Genomic DNA, 12476 nt, shown 5'->3' on the forward strand with positions numbered 1-12476 from the left:
GACCATTTTTTCACTTTGTTGCCCTTGTTGTTGTTGGATAGGACAGAGAGAAATCAAGAGAGGAGGGGAAGATAGAGAGGGGGACATCAAAAAGAGACACCTGCAGACCTGCTTCACAGCTTGTGAGCGACCCCCTGAAGGTGAGGAGCCAGGGGCTCCAACCCAGATCCTTACACCGATCATTGTACTTCACGCCATGTAGCTTAACCCACTTCACTACCAGCCAGGCCCCAGGATAATAGTCTCCTAATAGGTCTCACATCTTTGGACTTGGTGAAAACTGTCTCTACCATTTATAAAGTCCCTTAAACACTGAATTAAGCAATTATTCACTTACATTTTTTGCTGTTGTTGTCACTGGGGCTTCACTACTCCAAACCAACATTTTTCAGAAACAGAAAAATATCACAGCACCAAAGCTTCCGCCAATGTAGTAGAAACTGGGCTTGAATCTGAATTACAGGTATGGCAAGTACAGATGAGCTATTTTTCAGGCCCTATTTTTTTCTTTTTTCCTATGTGAGTTTTTGTTTTTCTGAGCACTACTTAGCTCTGGCTTATGATGGAGCTGGGAATTGAACTTAGGATCTTTGGTGCCTCTGGCATGAAAGTCTTTTGTATAATAATTATCCTGTCTCACCAGCCACTATAAATAATAGTTTCTTAAGGTAGTTGATTAATGCATCTGTTTACCAGAGCACTGCTCAGCTCTGCCTTATGGTGGTAGTAGGGATTGAACCCAGGACCTCTGGAACCTCAGGCATGAAAGTTTGCTGCATACACTGATGTGCTAGTTTCCTAGCCCTTAACCAACTTTTTTTTTTTTTTAATTCTCACAGCAACAGTGCAATGAAGAATTTATTGTCTTCATTTTCAAATAAGAGTACTAAAACTTTGAGAGGTTAAGTGACTCATCCAAGGGCTACAGCAGGAAATGTAGAACAGGTCTATGTTCCTAGATATTATATGTTAAACTGCCTAACCATCAGTTCACTCCCATGTGACCTTTTAATATTTATTTTACAGAGCAGAAAAATCAAGAGGGGAAGGACAAGATAGGGAGAGAAAAAGAGAGACATCCACAGCAAAGCTTCACTCTTGAAGCTATTCCAATGCAAGTGGAAACCAGGGACTTGAACCTGGGTCCACCTGTATTGTAACATATGTGCTCAACTGGGCACACTACAACTTGACTCCCTCCCCAATCCCTTAAAAAAAACACAAACCAACATGGCACAAAGAGCAAGGACCAGCATAACAATGCCAGTGCGAGCCCCCGGCTCCCCACCTGCAGGGGAGTCGCTTCACAGGCGGTGAAGCAGGTCTGCAGGTGTCTGTCTTTCTCTCTCCCCTCTGTCTTCCCCATCTCTCTCAATTTCTCTCTGTCCTATTCAACAACAACAACAATGATAATAATAACAGCAACAATAAATAACAAAAGGGAAAAAAATAGCTTCCCGGAGCAGTGGATTCACACAGAGCCCCAGTGATAACCCTGGAGGAAAAAAAAAAAAAAAAAACACCATATGACATTTCTAAGAGGTAAACGTAATCATGTTCTGCTTCCCACAAAACCCAAGACCAAGGCAGTCATTCTCCCCCTCCTACACTTCCCTTTCAGCATTTCCCTAATCTGTCTCTTACAACTTTAGCATTCTGCCAAGAACACTTACTACCTTTGGCAGGCTACTTCCAACACAATTTTCAAGACTTAATCTACACTCTGGAAAGCCTTCACCTAACACAACCCAAAACTGGATCAAGTAACCATTTGCTATGGTTATCGACTAAGTTTCTTTTTTTTTTTTTAAATATTTTATTTTTCCTTTTGTTGCCCTTATTTTATAGTTATTATTGTTGTCGCTGTTGGATCGGACAGAAAAATAGAGAGAGGAGGGGAAGACAGAGAGGGGGAGAGAAAGACACCTGCAGACCTGCTTCACCACCTGCAAAGCGACTCTCCTGCAGGTGGGGAGCCGGGGGCTAGAACCAGGATCCTTATGCCGGTCCTTGCTTGCGCTTTACGCCACGTATGCTTAACCCGCTGCGGACTCCCTCACCTAAGTTTCTTATCACAGTGTATTATATAATTTTGCCTTAAGAGGCTATTAGATATTAATGAGCACTGCACTTAATAATCTCCACATTGCTAATAGTGTGCATGTAAGAAAAGGCTCAAAAAATCCTTAATAATGAATTTTTCAGAAGCAGTACAGGTTAAGAATTTGACCTTAAAGTCAGTTCGAAGTACTTTCAAATGTTAACATAACCTGACAAGCTTCTAAATGTTCTTTAATTTATTCATCTGTAATAAGATAATTGTACCTACCTAAAGATTGGGAAGGAAAGAAATAATAGACTGGGCACCACCTCTGGCATACTGAAAGCACGCTAGACATTTGCTCGAAAGTTCATCCAAAACAATATTCACTCAAAGTTTATCCTCTGACAAACCAACATCTCAAAAAAAAAAAAAAAAAAAAAAAAAAAGCCTTCTCCTAGTAACTTCCAACAGAGATTAAAATTTCTTCCAAAAGTCAGAAATCTCAAACAAACATCCTCACCCAGGGGCAAGGATCTTGCAAGCTTTTAGTTAGCATCACAGCGTGGGAGCTACCACCACACCCTAAGTCACTAACTAGAGTCTGCAGTTGACTGATTCCTAGCCAGCCCCGGGTTTCCTGCTTCAACAGTCCAACACCAAGCCCCTCAACCAGCAGAAACCTGCTCCACGGACACCAGTGAGCGCCTCCTTGCAGGAACCACCACTTCCCGTAGCCGGGCTTGCACACACCAGGAGAGATCCCAAATCATCATCCAAATACAAACGCTAGAATTTCCCTCTGTCTCGCTGCAGAAACCGTCCTAGTCCTCCAAGCATTCACGCAAGTCAGAGCAGGAGTCAAGGATGTCCGGAGAGCCTTCTCCCCAAGGACTTCAGCAGATGCATCGCTCTCGGCAGGGGTGGCCCCAGCCTCCTCGCCTAACCGACCCCAGGATGCGGTCCACGCCGCTTCCAAGAGGCGAGTCTAGACTTCTAGGAACTGGGCTGCCAGCTGCCCGCTGCTCTCCCCGCAGCTCTCCCCGCAGCACAGGCCCGGCCTGCTCCCCGGCCAGCGGCTCGCCCCACGCAGCCGCTACTCACCGCTTCTTGGGGATGGAGCCCGAGTCCTGCGCGGCGGGAGGAGCCGTGGGCTCCGCGGGGGCCGCCGCCGCCGCGCCTCTCCGCGCCCGGCACTCGCGGATACTCACAGCCTCCCGCGGCCGACCCAGAAGGTGGCCCGAGAGGACCCGCAGCCTCCGCCCCGCGCGGTCCCGGTCCCGATCCGGGTCCCGATCCTGCTCCGCTGCACAGCCGGAGCCCGCGCCCGCTCTCGCGCCGCCCGCCGCTGCAGCCGCCGCCGCCGCCGCCGCCATGGTTTCCGCCTTGTGTCGCCGCCCGGGGCCGCTGGGCGCGGGTGAAAGGTCACTCAGAGCGGCGCCCAGCGCGACCATTCGGCGCGGCGCATCCCGGCAGCCTCCGCGGCGACGGGGCGGCGGGTGCCATGCGCCTGCAGCTGCACTTTCCCGGCTCCCGCCCACCGCGCCCGCGCCGCCTCCGCGCTCGCGACTCGCACCCTGAGCACCTGCTAAGCCGGTGAGTTTGCACAGTCTCCGGATTGGCCCAGCCCGAGCTCGGCTAGACCGGGAGCCAAACCACAAGCCTTTCCACCCCCGCGATGCCCCGGTATCCTGGGTCGCCTGGTGTGCGGCCTGTGCCGGTGTCTAGGGACGGACAGACGCATTGGACAGACGCATTGGCAGACGCGGTGCTGCTGGACCTGACACCCCGTTACCTGGTGCCCAAAGTTAGTCAAAACGGACTGGTTCCCTGTCAGCATTAGGACAGTTTTTCATTTTCTCGATCTTTGTGCCAGTGTTTTTTCCTGTTAGGTCTCAAGTAAGCCATTTCCGTTTTCCAGATGGAAAAAAAAATGGAAGTTTAGAGATTCTTACCTGCCCGAGGACATGAAGCTAGTAAATCCTTAAGTTGAGCTGCAACCTAAGTTTTCTTTCCGTTTTTTAAAAAATACTTTTATTTATTAGATAGAGAAATTGAGAGGGGAGGGGAGAGGAGATAGGCACCTACCCGCAGCCTCACTTCCCCACTCGGGAAGCTTTTCCCGGCAGGCGGGGCCGGGGCCTTGAAGCTGCGTCCTGGCGGCTGTGGTGTGTGCGCCTAGCCAGGGGCCCGCACCTGGCCCCAAGCGCCCTTGCCGTTTCTTACCAAACGATGTGCCCTTCCTTAAGCTAATGGAGGCAGATCTTTCTTCTTTCTTTCTTTCCTTCCTTTCTAACTTTTTTTTTTTTTTTTTTAACCAGGACAGTGGTTTATGGCGTTACCTAGAGCCTCTGCGGCTTCAGGCTGTTTACATAATAACCATTATGCTATCTCCCCTGCCCTCAGGCAAATTTTCTTATTGCTACAGATACTCAACCTGAAGCCCCTAAAACCTCATGCCTATTTGCAAGCTGACTTCATTTCTGAAGAATGGCACTTGGTGAAATCAAGCGGATTTTACAGAACCATGTTCCAAAACTACATGTAGTCATCGTAGAGAGCAGCATCCCAACTTCTGGCCAGGACGTTCTCAAGACTTTACCATCACTGAAGGTGTGTATTTACTATCCAAGGTACTACAGTCTCTTAGCTCTTCAGCAGATCTTAAAATGTCGGGAATATTGCAGAAATGTGAAACCCAAAATTTAAATACACAAATTACAGTTAAAATGTATAACATGTATTCAACTTCAGTTTTCTCTGATAATAAATCATAAAATATAAGCTGATAACCAGCTATGCAGTTTGTCTAAAAAGAGACTTTTTCAATTAGATCTCATTTTTCTTACAACCACTTGGTGAAATCTAAACTGCTTCCCGACTTTGACATTACTAAAATTACCTTGTTTTGTGGAAGAATATAATGTCTTGAACGTACATCTGAATAACCCAGTGTATGGGAAAACAACAAGACGACTGGAAAATAGATGAGGTTGGGAAGGTACATTAGCAAAAGAGTGCAGGACTTGCATGCAGGTCCCAAGTTTGATCCCTAGTACCGCCTATGCCAGAGTGGTGCTCTGATCTCTCTTTCTCTCATGAAATAATTGAATAAATCTTAAAACTGAGAACAGCACTGAGTGTTCCTTTCTTAAAAAGAGCCATGGGGGGTCGGGCAGTAGCGCAGTGGGTTAAGCGCACGTGGCACAAAGCGCAAGGACCAGAGTAAGGATCTCAGTTCAAGCCCCCGGCTCCCCACCTGCAGGGGAGTCACTTCACAGGCGGTGAAGCAGGTCTGCAGGTGTCTGTCTTTCTCTCCCCCTCTCTGTCTTCCCCTCCTCTCTCCATTTCTCTCTGTCCTATCTAAGAATCACGACGTTAATAACAACAATAGAACTACAACAACAATAAAAAAACAGCAAGGGCAACAAAAAGGGAAAGAAAGAAAGAAAGAGAAATTACCTTTAAAAATATTTCCTTTTGTTGCCTTATTGTTTTATTGTAGTTATTATTGTTGTCATCATTGTTGGATAGGACAGAGAGAAATGGAGAGAGGAGGAGAAGACAGAGGAGGAAGGAAGATAGGCACCTGAAGACCTGCTTTACCACTTGTCAAGCGACTCCCCTGCAGGTGGGAAGCCGGGCACGAACCGGGATCCTTAGGCCGGTCCTTGTGCTTTGCGCCACCTGCCCTTAAACTGCTGTGCTACTGCTCAAGTCACTGGAGGCTGTTTTTTTTCCCTTTTGTTGCCCTTGTTTTATAATTGTTGCAGTTATTATTGTTGTTATTTATGCCATCGTTGTTGTATAGGACAGAGAAATGGAGAGAGGAGGGGAAGACAGAGGGGGAGAGAAAGATAGACACCTGCAGACCTGCTTCACCGCCTGTGAAGCGACTCCCCTGCAGGTGAGGAGCCAGGGCTTTGAACTGGGATCCTTACTCTGGTCTTTGTGCTTGGAGCCATGTGCGCTTAACCCACTGTGCTACCGCTCGACCCCCATGTGTCTGGGTTTTAAATATATAAATTTTGTTTCCATAGAGTAATGCACTCAGATAGTACGACTAAATAATGAGCTACAGTGCCAGCAAGTCTTGTTTTGCTAAATTGTCCTGGAAATAACAAAGATTTTGAAGACATGCCGAAACATATTTTGTTCCATTGTCAATTCCTTGATTATGGAAAAGGAAAACTTGATACAAATAACAGGATTAGTGGATGATAGAATGAAGTACTGCTCACTCGTGAAATAGTAGACTACTTTTTCATGGTTTAACAGGTATGTTTGTAGGAAGCATGGCCTGAAATTTATGCAAGCTAATAATAAATATCATCCACTGCTTTATCTAGTCAATGATGGCCACTAGTTGTTTTTCTCTTCAGTGAGGTCTAGAGTTGTGACTTCAAGAGCTTGGTCTGGTTTTACCTCAAGTAAGTAATTTCTCCAAGATGCTGATGCTGCTAACTGATCTCCCAGTCTCAATTGAAACTTGGCCATTTTTCTTTCTTTCTTTTTTATTTATGAAATGGAAATATTGACAAGACTACAGGATAAGAAGGGTACAATTCCACACAGTGCCCACCCCCAGAGCTCCATATCTAATCCTCTCCCTTGATATCTTCCCTATTCTTTATCCCTCTGGGATCATGGACCCAGGATCATTTTGGGGTGCAAAAGGTAGAAGGTCTGGCTTCTATAACTGATTCTCTGCTGAACATGGGCATTGACAGGTTGATCCATATTCCCAACCTGTCTCTCTCTTTCCCTAGTGGGTCAGGGATCTGGAAAGGTAGGTCTCCAAGACACATGGTGGGTCCTCTGCCCACGGAAGTTGGGTTGGCATCATGATAGCATCTGGAACCTGGTAGTTGAAAAAGAGTTAAGATACTTGTCTCTCATCCTTCCATTTCTATTCTAGCCATCACCAAGTCACAGCAGACAAAGATCATACCCTTTGCTCACAATTTCTTTTTTTTTTTCTGTATTTTTTAAAAAATGTCTTTATTGGAGGGTTAATGTTTTACATTTGACAGTAAATAAAATAGTTTGTACATGCATAACATTTCTCAGTTTTCCACATAACAAGACAACCCCCACTGGGTCCTCTGTCATCCTTTTTGGACGTGTACTCTCCCCCTCCCCACCCACCCCAGAGTCTGTTACTTTGGTGCAATAGGACAACTCCAGTTCAGAGGGCTCTAACCGAGATCCTTAAGCCACCGGTCCTTGCGCTTTGCACCACCTTCCCTTAACCCACTGCGCTACCACCGGACTCCCCAAATGTCTCAATTCTTTTATTGCCTTTGTTTTTTGTGTTTTTGTTGTTGTTGTTGTCATGTTCAGGATTTCACTGCTCCAGGCTGAATTTTTAAATAGACAAAAATATGGAGAGAGGGACAGGTAAGTGCAATGCCAAAGCTTCCTTCAGTGTGGTAGGGGCCAGGCCTGAACCTAAGTTGTGCAGTGTGCACGGCAAAGTAGATACCTTAGCTAAGTGAACTGTTTTGCTGGCCCTGTTTTATTATCTTGAATTATATGGGTGAGGGGGAATATATGTATATATGGGAATGGAGCTAAAACTATGCACTTGTGGGAAGCCAGGATACTTGCCTAAAAGAGAAAAGTCTTTGGAGTTGGTTTTACCTGAAACACAGCAGCCATTGTAGACAGTCAGTCCTGCCAATCAATAAATAACTTCCTGGCATTATCCAGGTATCTATAGGATAAGGAATGTGCCCTTTACCTTTAGGTAAATGTGACCCCATTGGTCCCCTCTGTTTAAATGAAGGTAGGATTATTTCATACATTAGAAATGAGGGATAAGGAAGTTATATATGTGTATAAATATGTTTTATTGTGAAGTAATTCATAAGTAGACAATTACAAACATTACTGTTTGTACTGTCATTGTGAGAATAATCGGAATATACAAAAAATTAAGGGAAAAAATTAAAATTTTATAATTCTACCACTGACATATGTAGATAATGTCATTTATTTCTTCCTAGCAATTTTCTTTTCTTTAATGATAGACTATCTTTGTTTAGTAGAAGAAATAAATACTGTCATTTGATGCTTTCTGCACTGCTGAACAAGAAATGAATAAAAACACAGTAATGAAAGGAAACAATAATTGCTTCCAGTTGAACGGTGAAAAGCTGTACCAGTCTCCAAAACTAAATATTCAAGGAAAGAAAGCAGTTGTGAGAAGTCACCCGAGTGAATCAGAAAGGACACACAGAAGATTTTGTCCTAACACAGGCCTTTTTTTTTTCTTTTCTTTTTCTTTTTTTTTTTTTAACCAGAGCACTGCTCAGCTCTGGTTTATGGTGCTTGGGGGGATTGAACCTGGGACTTTGGAGCCTCAGGCATGACGGTCTGTTTGCATAACCATTATGCTATTTCCCCCCCCCCCCCGACTTTTTTTTATGGGTGTTTATTTATTTATTTCTTAGAAAGAGAGAGAAAGGAGACAGATCACCACTCAACTCTGGCATATGTGGTGATGGCCTGAACCCAGGCCTTTAGGTCCAGGGGCCTATACTCTAATACTGAGCTATCTCCGCAACCCCAGGAAGATCACTTTCCTTATCTGTCTTTCATTTACTTCATCTTTAAAATAGAAGACTGCAGCTTTGCAGTTCCACAGTCATAACACAGTACTTGCACCCTTGGACACCAGAGACTATAGGCAGGAATCTGCTAGTCTTCTACAGGGAGCATTTACTGTAAAAATTAATACAAGTAAATTTTTTTGAATTAAAAATTTATTATTGGATAGAAAGACAGAAATTTAGAGGGGAGAAGGAGAGAGACAGAGAGGCACCTGCAGCTCTACTACACCACTCATGAAGCTTTCCCCTGGAGGTGGGGACCAGAGGCTTGAACCTGGGTCCTTGTGCACTGTCATGTGAGCACTTAACCAAGTGTGCCAACGCCTGGCTCCTCAAGTAAAATGTTGTGATATCTCTGAAATGCCTTCTGAAATTTAAAAGGAGATAATTTGCAATGTTATGATTAAATGAAACGGAAGCCAAGTTTCAGGCTCTAAAATTCTGTATCATGTAATAAAATTCATATGCATCTTCAAGGTGCCACTAGTCTCATGCTAAGAGCAGTAAATAACTTTGTTGAGAATGTGGAGCACTCACCCCACTTGCAAAGCAAATGGGAAACAGCTGAATATTCTGTCAACTAAGCTTTCATAGAATTGGATAGAAAAACCTTTCCTCTAAGCTTTTTCTTCTCAACCTGCTCACTTTAAGAATTCAGACTAGATTTTTCTTTCCCATTCCTGTGAAAACCTATTGTAAAGCAATAGATCTGAATCATTTACACTATAGGCATATTTCTCCCAAGATTATGTATACTAGATTTTTAAATATATGATTGTTTAATAAAATATTTATTTCTCTGTTGAAGGAATTTCATACAGTAAAAAGCAAGGAAAGAAGATATATTTAAAGGAAAGGCAAAAAGAAAAAAATTAATTTCTGAATTCCTACCAGAAATGAGGAACCTTTGTGTAAACTAAGAGTCTTTCGAATTCTGGAACAATGCACATATGTCTCAGGGGTCAGTCCTCAAATTACAGTAATAAAGACCTCTTCTTCCTCCATTTCCCACTTGGAGATACAATTAAACATAGTTTTTTCTTTTTTTGCTTCCAGGGTTATCACTCCTGAAGGCCATATTTTTCCATTTTTTTTGTTGCCCTTGTTGTTGTTGTTATTGGATAGGACAAAAGAAAGAGAGAGAGGAGGAGAGACAGAGAAGTGGAGAGAAAAAGAGTCACCTGCAGACCTGCTTCACCGCTTGTGAAGTGACCCCCCTGCAGGTGGGGAACCCGTGGCTCCAACCGGGGTCCTTACACCAGTCCCTGAGCTTTGCACCATGTGTGTTTAACCTGCTGCTCCACCGCCCTTCCCCCTAAACATAGTTTGAATGTCTGAACACTTCAAGAAAGACTAACCCAATTACAAGACTTAAATGTAATATCAAAAAACCATTTTAAGTGAAAGAGATTATTCAGTTTTTTTTCTTCCTGTTTTGGTAGTGGGACTGAAGGAAATTAGGGAGGATGTCTCATTTTTTTAATGAATTATAAATTGAACTAGTAATTGTTATATTTACAAATAAATGATTGTTATACATTAGTGCTGTCCAAAAGATCCAATAGAATGTTTGTGATTTAAAAAAAGTCTGTGATAATGGAAACTTTCTATAACTATGCTATTCTGTAGATAGCCACTTGCCCTGTGTGATGATTAAGCATAGGAGATATGGTACTTGAGATTTAAAAACTGAATTTTTATTAATTTAAACAGCCACATATGGTTAATGGATACTGCATTAGCATGATTCTAAATGACTCATTGTGACAGCTGGTTAAGTGCCAGATATACTATTCTGACCCTAATAGGGGAACTTCATCCAAGTAGAATGAATTATCTTTAGAATTTAAGACCTATTGTAATTACATTAGTTGCCAAATCAAAGGCAGTTGCTATTGACAAACTGGAAAAATCTACAGAATTGCCATAGAAACCATACTGCAGGAACACAGGACAAGCCAGTATACTGCAGTTGAGCTAAACTCAGAGAGGCTCTAGCCAAATAAAGCCAACTTAATGCTGTTTGTTTCCTTAATATTGTTTCTACTGATATTTTTTTTCATGTTTCTATGTCAGTCCTTTTTCTGAGGTATCTTGAACAGACTCGTAATTAAAGATCCCCTGAGATCACAGTTTTTTTCTGACTAATGGAATTAGGAGGCTCTGACTATCGTCTGTTGTTCTTAAGCAAGACTTTTGGGACCCTTCCAAGAAGTAGCTTGAATATCTGTTATAAGGAAGAAGAATTACATATTGTCTAAAGACCTTTTGCTGAATATTTGTTTTTTTGATAAAGACTCTTTGTCAAAAACCTCTCTTGAGATTTATACTTGCTGACTCCTCTGATAGGAGTTTTTATAGCAAGAAAGAAATGGGCTGGTGAGGGAGAAGGGAGAAGCTCACAAATTGGTATGTTGTGTTTCCAGTATACTCAGAGCGTTATGGTGAGGCATCACTGAGCTTCAGTTTTTGCCTTTATTGAAGCATGAAGAAGAATCCAGTTACTGTCTTTGCTGCTTCTGGAAAAGTTATACTTATGAGGCTGGGTGGGTGGTGGCACACCTGGTTGAGTACACATTACAATGCACAAGGACCAGGGTTCAAGTCCCCAGTCCTCACCTGCAGGGGGAAAGTTTTGCAGATGGTGAAGTAGGGCTGCAGGTGTCTCTCTCCCTTTCTACCTCCCCCTTTCTTCTTGATTTCTGACTGTTTCTATCTAATAAATAAAGACAATAAATTTTTTAAAAAAGAAAAGTTGTACTTATTTACCTGTTTTTTTTTTGTTTTTTTTTTACCCAAAGCCCAGTGAGCTCCACTCTTCATAGAAGCCCTCTGCAGCAGCAAATGTGCATGAAGATCGCTGGCCTGCCATGTCACTACTACCCTTATTGTTCTGTGTTATAAAAAATATATATATATGCTTGGGAGTTGGGCGGTAGCGCAGTGGGTTAAGCTCACGTGGCGCAAAGCACAAAGACCGGTGTAAGGATCCAGGTTCAAGCCCCCGGCTCCCTACCTGCAGGGGATTCACTTCACAAGCGGTGAAGCAGGTCTGCAGGTGTCTGCCTGTCTCCCCCTCTCTGTCTTCCCCTCTTCTCTCCATTTCTCTCTGTCCTATCCAACACAATGACATCAACAACTACAACAATAATAACTACAGCAATAAAACAACAAGGGCAACAAAAGGGAAGAAATAAATATAAAAATTTTTTTAAAAAAATATATATATGCTCACAAGAAATTAAGCAGGCATGGATATTGATGTTGAGCCTTAAAGCCAGCCCCCTTGCTCTGCTTACATAATCATTGTTTTGCCTGAAATATCCCCACCATGTTATCCCCTCAGGGTACTGCTAATTCATTTAAAACCATTGAAACAGTTGCTAAGGACGCTTCCACCTTCCCAGCATGCCTTGTGCCTCTCTCCACCCCCTTTCCTAGCCAATCCCGGTCCTGATTTGCCACTTCCATCTTTACCCTATAAATCCCACTGCTGCTGTTCCAGTTTCACCCTTTTTTCTCTTCTACGTCCTGACCTGGAGAAGACCTGGAGAAGGGCTGGTGGGCATAGTGGGAGGCGGCCATTTTGCTAGTTCCACGTGGCCTAAGCTACTGTGCTCACACTAAACTCTGGAGCGTCTGCATGAATAAAGATTTGCATTCCCACTCCGCCCTGGTCTCTTCTTTCTTCTACATGATGCATCCCGACATATTTTAAAATTTTCTTTCCATGTGACTGTTTTGCATATTTCCCTCTTATAGTTTAACACTACATTCCTTGTGTTTCTTAAATAAAATATTCTGCAAAAATAACCCAGTAT

General features: G+C 43.4%; 1 protein-coding gene across 1 annotated transcript in view; it reads right to left on the bottom strand.

Annotated features, from left to right (window-relative positions):
* Positions 1-3558, bottom strand: part of AGPS (alkylglycerone phosphate synthase) — a 113081-nt gene extending 109523 nt beyond the window's left edge. The window contains exon 1 of the mRNA XM_007524697.3: positions 3146-3558. Within this exon, the coding sequence (XP_007524759.1) occupies positions 3146-3495 (350 nt within the window). The 5' untranslated portion in view covers positions 3496-3558. The remainder of the gene's footprint in view (positions 1-3145) is intronic.
* Positions 3559-12476: the final 8918 nt, after the last annotated feature.

The sequence above is a fragment of the Erinaceus europaeus genome, chromosome 18 (assembly GCF_950295315.1).
Source record: "Erinaceus europaeus chromosome 18, mEriEur2.1, whole genome shotgun sequence".
Lineage (NCBI taxonomy): Eukaryota > Metazoa > Chordata > Mammalia > Eulipotyphla > Erinaceidae > Erinaceus > Erinaceus europaeus.